Genomic DNA, 16,357 nt, shown 5'->3' with positions numbered 1-16,357 from the left:
ATGGCACCCACAGTGGGCCTGCGGCTTCTACATATACCACATGAATATGCACCTGTATACACACACACACACACACACACACACACACAGGGGTTGCGGGGTGAGGAGGAAGGACTAAGAGACAGAAACAGACCAGGAGGCAGGCAGGCAGGCAGACAGACAGACAGACAGACAAACAAAATGACTGACTGACTAAATTAATGACTGACTGAATGACTGACTGAATGACTGAATAACTTAGGCCAATTTGGTCTTTGGACCCAAACAGACCAGACTCACATCTATCTCTGCCTTTCATCCAGGTAAACTTGAAAACATAATACTTCAGGAACCCGTTTTGCAAACAGACTAACACAGGTCCCTATATCTCATACAGTGATTGTGATGATGGCATTAACCAGCTCTGTAAAGGCTGCGAAGCAGATCTGATGTGTAAGCATTTGCAGAGAGGAGTGCTATGGCTGTCACCGTCATTAACATCTAACCGCCATCCCCAGCCACCCTCACCCCTGAGTTCTTTAGCAGAGTGGACTCTTATCAAGAGAGGTTTACCAGAACTTAAGAAAGACTGGACAGGTAAACACACAGGTTTCTCAATATGTTTTGTTCTTGTCATTTTCTCACTGGTAATGCCTTGCATCATCAAGATTCTCAGAAAAGTATGTTCTAGGAGGAAGTAGTAGATAAAGGCTTGAAAACCCAGTACCTGGGAGGCTGAGGTAGGAGCAGTCAATCAAGGACATTCTGGACAACTTAGTAGAAAACCCTGTCTGAAAAATAAAAGTTAAAAAGAAAGCTAAAGACATAGCTCAGTGGAATTATGCGGGTCCAGCACGCGAAGATCTCAGTTCAGTTACCAGAGACAGAGAGAGAGAGAGAGAGAGAGAGAGAGAGAGAGAGAGAGAAAGAGAGAGAGAGAGGAGACAGACAGACAGACAGACAGACAGACAGACAGACAGACAGAGACATGGAGACAAAGAGACAGACACAGACAGAGACAGAGATGGACACAGAGAAAGACAGACAGATGAATAGACAGAGACAGACACAGAGAGAGACAGACAAAGACACACAGAGATGGATAGGCAGAGACAGAGAAACAAACACAGAGACAGACAGACACACAGAGAAACAGACAGAGACAGACAGGCACAGAGAAACAGACAGACACACAAAGAAACAGACAGACAGACACACAGAGAGAGAGAGAGTCAGAGAGAACAAATCTTTATTGTTTTAAATCAACACAGGAGACTGGAGCAATGTCTCAGCAGTTAAGAGTACTGGCTACGCTGCCCAGAATCCACATGGTGCTTCCACAACTGTCTATAATTCTTGTCCCAGGGCATCTGACACCTTCTAGCTTCTGCACGCACCATCTACGCATGTGGTACACAGACATAGATGCATGCAAAACACCCACACACATAAAACACAGTAAAAAGTAATTTAAAAATAAATTTACACATACTGAAAACCTACTTGACATATGCCAGACATTGGACTAAATAGATATGACCCAGCATCTCTAAGCCATAAAAAGACTTTTATGTTTGTTTTTTAGATTTGGTGGGTTAAGACCACAGAAGCTTGTTTTTTCCCCAGCTCTGGAGGCCAAAAGAATAAAATCAGTATTACTGTGCCAAAGATCCAGGCTTCAACAGGAGACTCTGCCTCTGCCAGCAGTGGTGGATGCCACCGTTCTCAGCTCACTCATGAGTCACTCCATGTTCTGTATATGTGGTCCCATCTCTTGCCTGAGATCAAATCCCTCTCTGCCTTAAAAGCAGAGCCTCTGGGGCTCAGTGTCAACACATCTTGGTCATTTCCATTTTGGAGGCTGCCTGACTCCCTGGGTGATTGTGTAGTGCATGCTTTCAGAAGAGCACTCGCAATTATTAATACCGAGACCAACTCTGAAAAATGGACCCCAAAAAGGTATTGTTTCCAGTCATTTGGAAAGGATGCTGCCGTAGTTCGCTCAGGCTGCTGTAACAAAATACCACAGGCAGAGTGGCTTATAAACAACAGAAATGAATGTCTTACAATTCTAGACTAGCTGGTATCGGCCAAGAGCCACTGTGCTAGGTAGCCGCTGGTTCCAGCTGCACTTTCACATAGCAAGAGTGTTCTAGCTTCCTGGGGACTCTTAGAAAACTGCCTAACTCAAGCCATGAAGGACAGAGATGGCATGACCTAATGACCTTACAAAACCATGCCTAACATGTCACCTTAAAAGGTTAGCATTTCAGTACAGGGGCTCGAAAGAGACATAAACATCCAGCCCATGGCGACCAGACGGCCTGCTCATGCGCAAGTGTGGCTCAGAACAGTCTGGCTCACATGCAGATCCTATCAGCCACTCTGACATTCCATTTGTTCTACAACGTCAGGGCTTCTGCACAACATGGGAACTGTAAAGTGTAATAAATCTGTTTCCAAGCTGCAGTGGGAAACTACATCTCAAACAGAACTTCCAGGTCACACTAGGGCAAGGTCTAACAGCACTCCGCATTCATATTAACGCATGCATCCATTCGTTGCCTTGGATGGAGTAGAGCTGGTTCTGTTCTCCATATTTCCCACCCAAAAAAATGTCTGTGGAAATGTTCAGATAGCCACAGGCAGCTCTCATCAAATTCTGTTGTCCCCACCCAGCCACCCAGCTGCTTCCTTGGCACCAAGTCTCACAGGATTAACTGCAAGGACCCAGGAGCCCAGCTGCACACAAGCTTTGCAAAAACATTTGGAATACCTGAGATCTGCCAAATACTTGGTTAAAGTATGATATCCTTTAATTTCTTGGGCCATGTGTATTTTAACTGAAATGTAATCCATATGCCTGTGACTCATTTAAATGCAACTCAGCAAAGCGAGGTCTGCTAAGGGCACTGGGTCGACAGCTAAGCCTTTCCCAGCGTCTCTTTGACCCAGGAAATTAAATTTTGCCAACAACCAATGGAATTTCTGACCAGACAGGGCCAAAGAGAGGTGTCCTTGACTCTAGGTAAGATGTTGAAATCTGTCCCCATCTGAGAAGGTGCCGGGACGAAGCATTGGGGGCAGGAAGGGCAGGAGTGCTATCCTATCTCTTGTTTGAATCAGCTGAATATGTCTAAGAGAACTCCATGTAAGAAAGAAAAACCTGAAAATGAGAGGTAGTAAGTAATTTGAGTTGTCTGCTGAAGAGAACTCTCTGCTTGGTGATTCGCCATGCCACTGTTTCTCTGTCATTAAACGGTCCAACTAGAGCTAAGGGGAACGGACAGCTGATAGTAAGTGGCTGTGGGCTGGCTGGTGTGGTGGCGGCTCATTAGATGTGATCTCATTAGATGGGAAGCGGAGGGCCTGTCATGGGTTCAGTGACATCCTGGGCTACTGAGTAAGACCCAGACTTTAGAAAACAAAAAGAAGGGAGGGAGGGAGGAAGGGAGGGATGGAAGAAGGAAGGAAGGAAAGAAGGAAGGAAGAAGGAAGGAAGGAAAGAAGGAAGGAAGGAAAGAAGGAAGGAAAGAAGGAAGGGAGGAAGGGAGGGAGGAAGGGAAGAAGGAAGGAAGGGAAGGAGGAAGGGAGGAAGGAAGGGAAGGAGGAAGAGAGGAAGGGAGGGAGGAAGGAAAGAAGGAAGAAGGAAGGAAGGAAGGAAGGCAGGCAAAACCAAAACAATTCAGAAATGACTTAATTTTCTAAGCTGACTCTAAAGTTTCAGGACAATAAAACCATCCTCCTCTCCTATAATATCTGAGCTAGGAAGAAAGCTTCTTGTCAAAAGTCATAGTGGATAGTAAGACTGTAACCATCAAAAGTTATAATGAAGCAGGGCAATGGTGGCACATGCCTTTAATTCCAGCACTTGGGAGACAGAGGCAGGTGGATTTCTGAGTTCGAGGCCAGCCTGGTCTACAGAGTGAGTCCCGGGACAGCCAAGGCTACACAGAGAAACCCTGTCTCAAAAAAAAAACCAAAAGAAAAGAAAAAAGAAAGAAAAAAGTTATAATGGGTAGTTAAACCTCTACAGCTCTACATGCCCAAGTTCTGCCTTAGTAATGTCAGCATAAAACAGCTCAGATATCCATTGTTATTGATGAGCCTGTGCCTTAAGATCAAAGGACCTCTCTCTCTTTCTCTCTCTCCCTGCCCCTTCCCTTTTTTTTTATCTCCCCTTAGTTTTTCAAAGTTTCTTTGTCAGTCCTGGCTGTCCTAGAACTTGCTCTGTAGACCAAGCTGGCCTTGAACTCACTGAGATCAACCTGCTTCTGCCTCACGCAACACCAATGGTATGGGCTGCCACTGATGCCACATCCCTTCTTGAGACCAAATCTAAACATCCCTACAGCTTGGACTCAAGTCAGGAGAGTATCCTCAAGAGAGAAGAGTCAACCTCAGGGTGTGCTCAGGGGACAAGGGGCGAGAACAACATGGCCACCACACAGATAGTGCTGCCACTGTTTCTCCCTGCGTTGGTTGGTTGTTTTTGAGACAGGGTCTCATGTAGCCCCGATGTGCTCAACCTCAAAGCGTAGGCGAGGATGACCTTGAACTGCTGACTCTCCCTCCTCCACCTCTGGAGTGCTGGGATTATTAGGCAGGCAGCACCATGGCCAATTTATATCCTGCAGGGAATTGAATCCAGGGCCTCATGCATGCTAGCCGAGCACTTGAACTGAGCTCCATCCCCAGTCCTCATTTGCTTTTAAAGGTGACCTTGTAACACAGTGATTTTTGCCCACTGGTTCAAAGTCTCTGTCTTAGAATCAGCTTGAAGAGGTTAGTGGAGCTTCTCTTAGAAAAAGGAGCCACGAGGCAAGAGAACTAAAGTCCACAGCTCCCTAGAGAAGACAGTCTCCTAAGACGACTTCAGCACAAGAAAAGTCTATCTAATTGCACAGCACATAAGGTATGTCAGACGCGGCCCCTAGGTTAATGGCAGTCCTCAGCACAGGGGGCGAGTCACGGAAGAAAAAAATATTATGGATGTATGCCACCAAATTACAGGCTGTGACTAGGAGCCTGTAATTTCTACCCTGTAATCCTCCCTTCTGTTCTCTCTGCTGCCTGAACTGTTGAGACCTAAACTAACAGTTCGCCCCAGCTTCAAGGACATGGTGTAAGAAGTGGTTTCTCATCATCCTGCTGCCCACCGTTGGGGGGGGAGGAGCTCTCCTGAAGCAGGAATTTCATATTGCCAAGCACACAGTGTCCTTTAAATAGGTAACACAAGAAGGCTCTGGATGCCCGACTGGAACAAAAACATCATTTTTACAGATGAGAAGGCTGAGGCTCAGAACGGTGGGTTGGTGTGCCTGTCAACTCTATGTGGTATTTCAATGAGCTTAGGACTATGTCCACCAGATGGGATGCCTGGGAGACGAGTGACTGACTTGTCTCCTAACGACTTTGCAACAGTCCTGAGGTCTATAGCTTGTAAATGTTAGTATAATAAATAACATTATAATACTTTCCTGAGACAGAGCAGTATAGTTTTCATGACACTCGTGTGTATACAATAAATTTAACAGAACAGTTTATATGGTCAAAACCTATTTCCTGGAGGCTGGAGATATGCCATAGAGGTTAAGAGCATTGACTGTTCTTCCAGAGGACCTGGCTTCTATTCCTAGAGCCCACATGACAGTTCACAACCATCTGTAACTCCAATTCCAGGGGATCTGATACCACTGAGAGTACTAGGCACGCACACGGTACTCATATTATACATGTAGGTAAAATACTCCTACACAGAAAATAATATAAATTTCTTTTTAATCTTTTTCTTTCTTCCCTAGCTAACCTAGAAGTCTGTATCAGCTTCCCCGAGACAGCACGTTGACAGGCTCTACGTTCTCATAGGCACAAGAAAGGTCTAGAAAATCCCCATCAGACAGCAGTGAACTCTACTGCTTTATTTGCTTGGCACTTGCTATATGTTTTATAATGACGGTGCCCCACTTGTGCAATTTGCAAACAATGGAGCAAGAAATGATAATCATTGCCCTTTACTGAGTGTGCGGTACAAGCTAGACACTGGGTTAGGTCCTTTATACGCAAGCAGCATCTCAGCCTCCTCGTGGCTCTGAAATGCAGGACTGTGATTACAGTCCTGGGCAAAGGGACTGAGGTTTAAAGAGAGAAAACACGTAGCTGCTGAATGGTCAAGTCAGCATCTGAATGCGAGCCACAAAGTGAAGCCACGTGCTCATTTTCTCACAGGGTCATTTCAGTTTTGCCAGCACTCCACAGAAAGGGGACAGTGACCAGCTTATCCTGAGCTGCTTCAAAGTGGAGAAAATGTTGCCCCTGGGCTGCTGACTCCGCCCGCCACGTCCCATCTCCCGGCCCCTCCCCCTGCTCCTCTGTCCGCACCATTCTTGGCGATGATTTCTCCATGTGTGAATTCCATTAAGGGCCTGCTCACTGCTATTTCGGGCCGTGCATTAGCACGAGGACTTTGAATCGATGGGGGAGAAGCCAGACACCTCAGAGTAATGAAAAACAAATTTCAATATCCTTCCCCCTCACCGTTGTCTCAGAAGCTCCCAGGAGGCCAGAGAATCCAATGAATGGGGAGACACAAGGAAGTGGGACAAGGATGCTAAAATCCTCGTAATCTACAGAACCTCTGAACTTGACTGTTTCCTCCTTGAAACTGTCTCCCACAGCTGTCTCCACAGCTCACTCCTTTAGGTCTCTGCTCAGATTTCCCATGGTCATTCCTGACTTCTGTTCATCAACATCGGCTCCCTCCCACCACCCCACCCCGCTCTTCCTGAGCCCAGTGTTTTGCTTCCTGTATACAATTCTCATTATTTGATATACTGTACACTAACCGTTCACTCCGCTTCCCTTCTCACTATAACAAGAGCTGCAGGCTGGCAGAACTCTCTCCCCACAGTTCAACTCCCAGGGACCTACCCTGCTGCACCGAACATCACAGATGAAAACAGACAGGGAGAGCAGAGAGGAGGAACCCACCAAGAGCAGACAGGAACAGGGCTTGGGAAGTTTCTGAGCACCGGACCTAGATTCCTTAGATACTACCAGAAGGAAGAAATGCTAGCACAGTAACTTGAAAACTCAGAAAAACCCCCTCTCCTCCCTCACCCCAGAGCTGTTTTGAATCTGGGCTTGGTGGCCTGTGAATGAGAGGACGGACGTGGGGAAAATAAACACACCAGGAAATTGTGTGCAGTTGGGAGTGAATTCAGTCCAGTAACACGTGTGCAAAAACAAAAAGCCCAATTTGGATGAAAATAGCAGGAAGTCCTTCCCCAGGGACACCTGGTGAGATCATGCAGTTTGGCTGTGCGGCTTCCATTCTGGTCAAATCTCCAGCCTTCTGTGGGCTCAAGGAGGCCAGGAACTCGATCTCCCCACAGGCCTCCCTGGGAGTTGGTGGCAGTCACACGAAGACAATAGGTGGCACCTATGAAAAACCCCTAGCAGTTCAGTAGATATATTAAAGATCACGAGAGGGCCTGCTCAGTGAAGCCTTGCCTTCCTGTGTTCAATCCTAGAACCCACGTTAACAACAACAGGCAAGGTACTTGTCATCACAAAGATGAGGAAGGAGACAAGCAGATTCCTGAGGCTCCTTGGCAAGCCAGACTAGCCAAATGAGTGAACTCCAGGCCAATGAAAGATCTTGTTTCAAAACAAAGTAGGCAGCATTCCTGTAGGGTGAGAGCTGAGGCTATCCCCTGACCTCTGGGCAGACATATCCGTATTCGAACCTGTTCCCTCTCCCTCTCCCTCTCCCTCTCCCTCTCCCTCTCTTCCTCTCTCTCTCTCTCCCTCTCTTCCTCTCTCTCTCTCTCTCTCTCTCTCTCTCTCTCTCTCTCTCTCTCGCGCGCGCGCGCGCGCGCGCACACACACACAGATACACATACAGATACATACAGACACATACACAACACACACAGACACACACAGACACACACACAAATAAAAAAGAAATTTTAAAAATCACTATATTGACAACTCCATGTGTTCACCTTCTACACTTTGCCCACTCTATCCATCCCTCACAACCACCCCTCGAGGCAGCCATCACAGACACACACACACACACACACAAATTAAAAAGAGATTTTAAAAATCACTATATTGACAACTCCATGTGCTCACCTTCTACACTTTGCCCACTCTATCCATCCCTCGAGGCAGCCATCACTACTCTCCTTTCAGATTTCGTCAGCTTGCCCTAGGTCACAAGCTACAACTCCATATCCAAGCCAAGAATACAACTGATTTCCGCTCGCCCTTGCCTTCTTCATACCCTTGCTGGGTGACTTTAGGCAAGTGCCTCTCCCTCTCTGGGATGAAGCTGCTGTCCTTGTGCACGGAGACCACAGCATTCGGTAGTCTCTAGAACAATGCTTCTCAACCTTCCTAATGCTGCGACCCCTTAGTACAGTTCTCAGGTCGTTGTGACCCCACCCCCAACCATAAGATGGTTTTCATTACAACTTCATAACTGTAATTTTGTTACTGTTATGAATCCTAGTGTAAATCTTTTGGTGACAGAGGTTTGCCAAAGAAAGGTTGTGACCCACAGATTGGGAACTACCACTCTAAGAAATCTTCTTGGTCTAACTTTCTGTGATCTTCTTCAGAAGTCTCAAAGCAGAAGGAAAGGACAAGGGTCCCTGCTGAGCTGACCCAGCTATGGCTTGGCCCCTGAAGGTAGTAGCATCAACTCAATGAACTGTGGGAAGATCCAGGGTAAATAGGACAGAAACCGATGGCGATCAGGAGCATTGAAACAGCTACTCAACAGACCCAGTAAGGCACCAAGCACCTAAGAGAAGCCTAGCGCAAGCTAGCCCTCCCTGAGCCTTGCAGGAGCACAGAATGCAGTCAAAGCGATGCTCTTAGCAAGGAGGCATTTCCCACTCTGAGTAGCCAGCCAGCCAGCTCTATCCCAGGGAGTAGAAGAAACATTCCAGCAAACCAGTAAATATGGCAACAGGGGAGCCAACATGGCAGTGATATCTATCTTGTGGGGTGCTGAAAGCCAGTGTTCTAGAAGCAGAGGGAAGAGAGAGGGACAGAGAGCCCTGTGTTATGTAGCAATTTCTTCCATAATAAACCCCCTGCTCTTTGAAGACACAGGGTGCTTATTCGAGAGAGTTAAAACATTCCATCCTGCTGAGATGCTCATTAAATTCAGGAAGTAAACAATAAACAACCCAGGCCTTCAAGGAAGTTCCTGAAGATGAGCAGAATCACTAGGCCCCTCCCTCCTCAACAATGTATAAGCAGTAAGGATGGCCTCCCTCCCTGAGGCTCCCTCCAGCCCAGCCCAGCCCAGCCCAGCCCAGCCCAGCCCAGCCCAGCCTAGCCCCCAGGACCAGGCTCAGACTACCAGAGCTGCCTACAAACAATACAATGAGCCACACAGTGAACCTCAGGCTTCCAGGCTTTCGTGTTGGGTGGACCTCGGTGAGGCTATCTTTTGAGTCACTTCTGTGCCCATAGGTAACCCCTCACCCCTATTACTGTAAGCAACCCCAATAAAAATGACTGGTTCACAAATCTGGACTTTGGTGGCCTCCTTACTTGTGTCTGTCACTGGCAAGCAGACGCTCGTCCCCATCTCCCTCGAGTAGTGTCACAAAACACCCTGTCCCTGTACCAGCTGCCCTCTCACCGAACTGGGGACTTCTCTGCAAGTGTCCAACAAGCCCAAATTTGGAATAAATCCTTCTTCTCCCATTCCACCAAAGCCAAGCAGCCATTCCCACTGGTTTGGATCGGGAGGGCCTTGCTCTAGCCCCTTCTTGGCAGCGAGGCTTTCATTACTCATCAACTTCCAGGGTGTTTTGGAGGCTGCCAAGAGCAGATGGGCAGCTCTCCAAACCAAGCATCCTTATCTACAACATCGATGTGGATGATAAAAAGTGGGACCATTGGTGGGGAAATTATAAAAGCCTTTGGCGTCCCAGGCCAAGTACGAAGAGCTCTGGGAGGCCAGGTGGACTGGGACTGACGGCAGAATGGGCAGTTAATCAATGGACACAGCTAGGCAGGGTCATCTATTCAACCCTGCATCCATGAATCGAGACAGTTATGCCGGAAGGCAAATCAATGCAGAGATATTTCTGAACTAAGCCAACGCCCAGCATGAATGAGATTAGGGAAAAGCTGGACCTATGGAAACCAGGAGGCTTCAAGCAATGCACTTCTCAGCAGAATCTTGAGTAGATGAAAGAATCGGGGTCAGAGGTGCCAAATCCCTGCCCAGCTTGCTGCTTCTCCCAGTCTCCCTCTAATCGCCTTCATTTCCTGCCATACACTGAGCTGGAGCTAGGACAGCAGCTGCCTCCAGTCCCTTCCCACCCTTACAGACACACACACACACACACACACACACACACACACACTCTCTCTCACCCCCAATGAACTCCACGAAGCACCGGAAACACAGCCTAAGGAAATCCAAGCAGGATATGAAGTATCCCGCCAATCTCCCAGCAGTCAAGAGACCAAGGAAAATCTCTCTCTTGGCAAGATGCCCCCGCAAAGGGACCAAGGATGTGGAGCTTGGGGACCATGTCACCAAACTTCTTCCTTTCCAACTGGGACACCTGCGTCAGACTGGCACTGAACGTGAGTTCATTGTTTTGTGTCAGACAAAAGAAGGGAGAAACCCACTTACTCGTTCTTCTCCAGGTCCAGGATCAGCTCTCGCCCTTCAGCCATGACCCTGAGCTCTGCTGTGAGTGGATGCTAAAAACAACAATAAAAGCCATGTCAGTTCCTGGAAGCAGGGACCCAGGCTCCCAGGGCCCCCGCACCGGATCTGACACAGTGCCAGCACAGGGATCCTCCGGAAGCCAGCGAGGAAAGGTCACTAGCCTTTCCAGACTAAGCTAGAAGTGACCTAAGCCCCCAAACAACCCGAATCTTCCCCATCTGCTTTCTCCCAGAAGCAAAGGAGAGAAATTCCAGCTGAGGTTCAAGGCTGAGCAGGTGTACCACGTCTTGTGAAGGTCCTCAGAAGTAGTTCCATGGAGAGTCAGACCCTGGATTCGTGTGCAGGATTTCTCCTGTGATTGTGTGACCCTGGATTGTTTACCAAGCCTCTCCGCATCTCTATTTACTCTTCCACGACAAAGGATGGTAATAACCAACCTTCTGAGGATCCTTAAGGACCAGATGAACAAATAAATGAATGTAAATGATGTATCACAGTGCCTAGTTCAAAGGAAGCTGTCAATCGTACACTGGCTATCATCTTTTAAAAAAAATACCCCAAATAATTTGACAATATGGACCAAATAATTTTTTAAAATCTTTAAACTAACTACAGCAATATACGGCCATCTTTTATATTTTGCTTTCTTTTATTTGGGCCTTCAATTTGGTAACTCCAGTCATCAAAGGGGGGCAACAAAAAGCCCCACAAATTAGGGTTGTATAATAAGTCCAGGGTCAGATGTATTTTACACACAATTTGTCAGTGGCCAAACACACCATATGTACCCTGCACAGATCGTCTAAGACATGCAAATGGCCAACATGCATGAAGAATAATGCTGAGCATCATAGGTAAACTCCTTCCTCTCCCCATGGAGAGAGAGAAAAAAAACATATTAAAAAAAAGAGGATAGCCTAAACAAAACCAAAAGTGACATAGACCATTTAAAACTGTAAATCGCAATACTGTGGACCACACTTTAAAATGGTCACCCTCGGATCCTCTGTCTGAAAATTTTAACTGGAACCATCTGAAAAAATAATTTGACAATATGGACCAATTTTTTTTTTAATCTTTAAACTAACTACAGCAATATAAGGCTGTCTGAAGGGAGCCAATGACATTACATCTTTTTTTTTTTTTCTGTGTATGTGTGCATCCTTTCGAGAAACTCAGGCCCTCAGGCAAGCTCAATACAGACTGAGCCACGCCCACAGCCCCCGATCACATTCCTTTTTGTAACCCTTGCTCCACTCATTCCCACTTGGGATCTTAGCTTCAGACTTCAAGACCACCAAGGCCTCAGATGAGATAAGAACATTCCAATCAAGTACCTTGTCCAGTGCTCAGTTAATCCTGTTGCCTCATCTTATGAGGGGGTATTTGAAATTTAGTAAGCAGAGAGACAGATGGGTGCCCAGGCACTTTCACTAAGAGACTCACTTCCCAAATTCTGAAGCACTGATTCAGCACGTGGTCAGTGCCCCCCCCACCCCCCAGTGATTGCCTCCCACTTGTGGTTTTGCCCTGGGGACTTCTGGAGTGAGAGCCCTGCCCAGTCACATTGAAAATCAAGGACGCACAGCCCCAGTGGGCATTTGAGCACATGACAACAGAAGTCCTGCAAGTCCTTACCCAGGCCTGAGGCAGGAACCCATGTGAAGGCCCACACAAAAAAAGATTCTTGGCACAGAGCAAGTGATACCATGTGCCCCCCACAGAGACATTACTTGACATATGAGAACTAATATTTATTTTTATGTAGATGATCCAAAAGTACTTCTCTCTGTTTTCTGGAGGGTGCTTAGACACAGAGGTTTAAAATCAGATGTTCCCTGTTTCTAGGAAACAGTTCGAGCAAAACAATGAAACTGCATTTCACAGCTCTACGAAGCTTCCCTGTCCAGCTCTCCTACAGACAGCTTTCCTCCTGGAACTCCAACACTGCTTGAGGAAGTGTCAACATCATCATGACTCCTGGGAAGCCCTGGAAGGTGACCCCACTGTTTGTACTTCCCTGAGAGAAGGACCCCAAATCCTTTTTTGTTTAGGACAAAATTAAACAGCTATACAGCATCTGACAAGCTTGTCCTGTGTACATGCATCATCCTCAAAAATCTGTTAGAGTTCATAGATAGTCAGTGTCTAACTAATGTGTAATAAATCAATGAATTACTCAAATGCAAATAAGAATCATAGTGAACACACTCTTCTTTACTCCTCTCTCTGTCCCTGTCTCTGTCTCTCTGTCCCTGTCTCTGTCTCTCTCTGTTTCTCTCTGTTCTCTTTCTCTCTCTGTCTCTCTCTCTCTCTCTCTCAACAAATATTTATGGTGCCAGGCACTGCACTGATGATCCTTGTAGAATACAATGAGCCACATTCTGGGTAGACAATGGCTGGGAACAAAGACAGGATCTGGTCCTCCACTTTGTTTCTTAGGCCCTTCCTGAGGATGCCCAGCATCCAACATCTGGAGGTAACAAAGGAGGCTCTATAAAAAGGATCATATTCATTCTTTGGCAATAATGGTGGTGGATGAAGTACACAAGACCTTACATTTAAAAAAAATAATCTGCCTGAGAACAGCCATCCATTAATTTGTCTAACGTTTCCTTGAGGTTATTTTCAGCCTTTCTTACTTTAGGATGAAATGAGTTCATGAATTTTTTTTCTTTGTTTTTTAGGTAAAATGTTCCCTACTTTTATTGCCCTGCAATTTCTCTGTAAGTTCCCTTACTAAGCCCAAGCTGTGGAACTGGTGGGCATGTCTGGATGACTCTACAGTAACTTAAGGAATTCTGGGTGTTTCTCATCTGTTTATCTTTCCAGATTCCAAGGCCACAATTGCCTGAAGTCTTTCCTGATACTTCCTTCCCTGGCTTTAATCTTGCTCCTATCTGTTGCCCAATAAACCACAGGCCATTTGGCCCCTAAGAGATCATAGAAACAAGTCCTTCAAAGTGGGCACAGTAGCGTATCTGTGCAATCCTAACACTGGGAAGGCGAAACAGGAGAGTCTCAACTTAGAGGCCAGAGTAGGACACACAGCAAGATCCTGCTGAAAAAGAAGTTAGCCCTTCTCCACATCTCTGTTCCTCTTTATTCCCGCTAAAAACGAATTTATAAATGAGGAAGCACAAGTAAAGTAGAAAGCATAACACATTACTGTCACGCAACTACCATATTTGCCTTCTGAGGACATCCTAAATATGGATCCGCTTGGTGGACCATGTTCTAATTGCCTTGGCAACATCTGTGCATTTTGCTACTGTTGTAGGCCAAGGAATCCGGAAGGTAATTTGAGACATATAACCTAATCCTAGTTCTCTATCTTGACTCTTATTTTAAAAAAAAAAAAAAATGGCTGGGTTCCATGACACACAGTGTGATATTTGCATTTTCAAAATGGAAGCAGGTAGGTTAAGATTTACATACAGGTCAGCCTAAGCTACAGTGGAGACTGCCTCAAAAGAGAACTGAGCATGGCACATGATGGCACCTTGGAATATGCCTGTAAGCCTACATCCAGGAGATGGAGACAGGAGTTCAGAGAACCTGTCTCAGAAAACAGAAAGACTGAAAAATAAGCAAAACAAAAATTCCAATCAAGATCTATGACAAAAATCACACACTTGCACTTAATCTGTGTATTTCTAAAAGATTTAGTCTGGGGGTGGGGGCACATGAGTGTTTTACCTGCATATATACATGAGCACCATATGCATGCCAGGTCCCCTCAGAGGCATCTCCTGGAACTGGAGTTACAGATAGTTGTGAACTAGTGTCTGGGTGCTTGGACCTGAATCCCAGTTCTATCAAGATCAGCAAGTGCCCTTAACTGCTAAACCATCTCTCCAGTCCCAATTTATGTCAGTATTACTGTGAATTTTCATTTCCCCAACTAAAAGGGCTTGGGAATGAGTCTACAAGTTCGTCATAGAATGAAGGAAAGTACCCGCTAAGATATCCCAAGTTGACATAGCTAGAGGTTAGGGCCACAAGCAGAAACAGAAGTGGTGGCAGTGCTTGGGTGCCTCCGGGCCTCAGGAAGGGAACTGTCACTCCTGCTTCTCCCAGGAGGAGCTCGGACATCTTACCTTTCCTCTCCCAGGGCTTTCTGAAGTCCGCCACTGAGGTATTATGAGTTCATGCTGTAGCGGAGGGCTACCTTCTTTGCTTTCTCCTGCCAACACAAGACAACACAACCATAAGAATACCCAACCTCCACATCTCTGGCACTCAGGAGCAGGCATATTGTTCAGAAGCCCAAGTGGTGCTCCAAACCACTTCTGAGGCAGCCATTGCTTCCGGGGAAAGTGCTCCTCCCAGTGGTCTCAGAAGACCTGCTGGGCGCTCCAGGGGGCCTTGGTGACAAAGTGATAAAGGCTAGGCAAACAAGGTCTGGGTCCCTGTGAAGAGTCAGGAAATAAGCAGACATTCTCAGGTGTTACTTAACTACCCCGGGGAAAAAATAATAAGATTGTGCCACAGGATAAAGGAAAGCTAGCAGGGTTCCTGTTTTAAACAGGATGGCCAGTGTGAGGATGTTTAAGACCTGAGGAACCAGAGGAAGCCAGTTATGCAAAAATCTGGGGAAGAGCAAAGAGTGACAACTGCAGACACGGGCCTGGGCCCCCTAAGGCCCCCTCGGGAAGGAGAAATAGTCTACAAAGTCAGGGGACATTGGTAAATATGCTAAGCTGGGATGGGTAGATAGTCTGGTACATCAGATGTTGGTAAGAAATGCATTAAGTGAGACGGTTGTGGTTGTAATAACACAGAGAGTCATGAGGAGGGTCTGGATCTCGTTACAAATAGACCTGGAAGGTTCTGGTGTCTTTAGAAAAACAAAAAACAAAAAACGAAAGAGCAGTATGATCTGTATTGGTTTTGTTTTTTTGTTTTGAAAGGTGGCCCTGCCTACTGGGAGAATGGGGGAAGGGGACAGGGACAGAGGAGAAGTAGGAAGGCTGGCAGCAAGGCTGGAGGCACACAGGAGCCCTGGTGAGAGATGACAGGGCTCTAACTAGGATAGCATCCTGGAAGGTAATGAAGGGGTGAAGCACTGGGGATACCAGAAGGTTGAGCTCAGGTTTGTCACCAAAGAGCTTTAATTTTCCTTTTGGAGGTAACACTCACCTCCCTGGGAGGTCTTTCAGGGCCACAGGTAGGAGTAAAGGTGACATTGCCTCCAAAAGGGCTAACCATTAGCATTCGCTTGCAAACTGTTAACCTTAACTTGACCTTCCTAGTGTTGAGTTTGAAGTTGTATTTCACTTCCTTGGCTCCAAACCTTCTCACCTCCAGTTTTCTCCTCTCCTACGCACCTGGATTCTATCAAGAACAAGTGCTCACTCTTAACTGCTAAACCATCTCTCCAGCCCCAATTCGCGGCGTCAGTACTACTGTGAATTTTCACCATTTCCTCAACCAAAAGGGCTTGGGAAGGTGTCTACAAGTTCATCACAGAGTGAAGGAAAGTCCCCCTAAGATATCCCAAGTTGACATAGTGAGACTGCTGGAGGTAGGCAGCGAATTCCTGAGAAAGAGGCCTAAGCCACAGAAGAACCATGTTCAAGGATGGGAGACCTCAACAATACTTACAGATCATCTTTTAAAAATTAAGAATTTCCTGGTCCCTAAGCAAACTGTCTATAAAAC

The 16,357-nt window shown here is 46.5% G+C and overlaps 1 protein-coding gene across 2 annotated transcripts in view; it reads right to left on the bottom strand.

Annotated features, from left to right (window-relative positions):
• Positions 1-16,357, bottom strand: part of Adam19 (ADAM metallopeptidase domain 19) — a 90,877-nt gene that overhangs the window by 71,514 nt on the left and 3,006 nt on the right. For both annotated transcript variants that reach the window (XM_031354779.1, XM_031354780.1), the window contains exons 2-3: positions 14,794-14,879; positions 10,655-10,725 (exon numbers count right to left, since the gene is read on the bottom strand). In XM_031354779.1, coding sequence (XP_031210639.1) covers positions 10,655-10,725; positions 14,794-14,879 — 157 coding nt within the window. The remainder of the gene's footprint in view (positions 1-10,654; positions 10,726-14,793; positions 14,880-16,357) is intronic.

This window comes from Mastomys coucha, unplaced genomic scaffold (assembly GCF_008632895.1).
Source record: "Mastomys coucha isolate ucsf_1 unplaced genomic scaffold, UCSF_Mcou_1 pScaffold5, whole genome shotgun sequence".
Classification (NCBI taxonomy): domain Eukaryota; kingdom Metazoa; phylum Chordata; class Mammalia; order Rodentia; family Muridae; genus Mastomys; species Mastomys coucha.
This window is presented reverse-complemented; position numbering and strand designations above follow the sequence as displayed.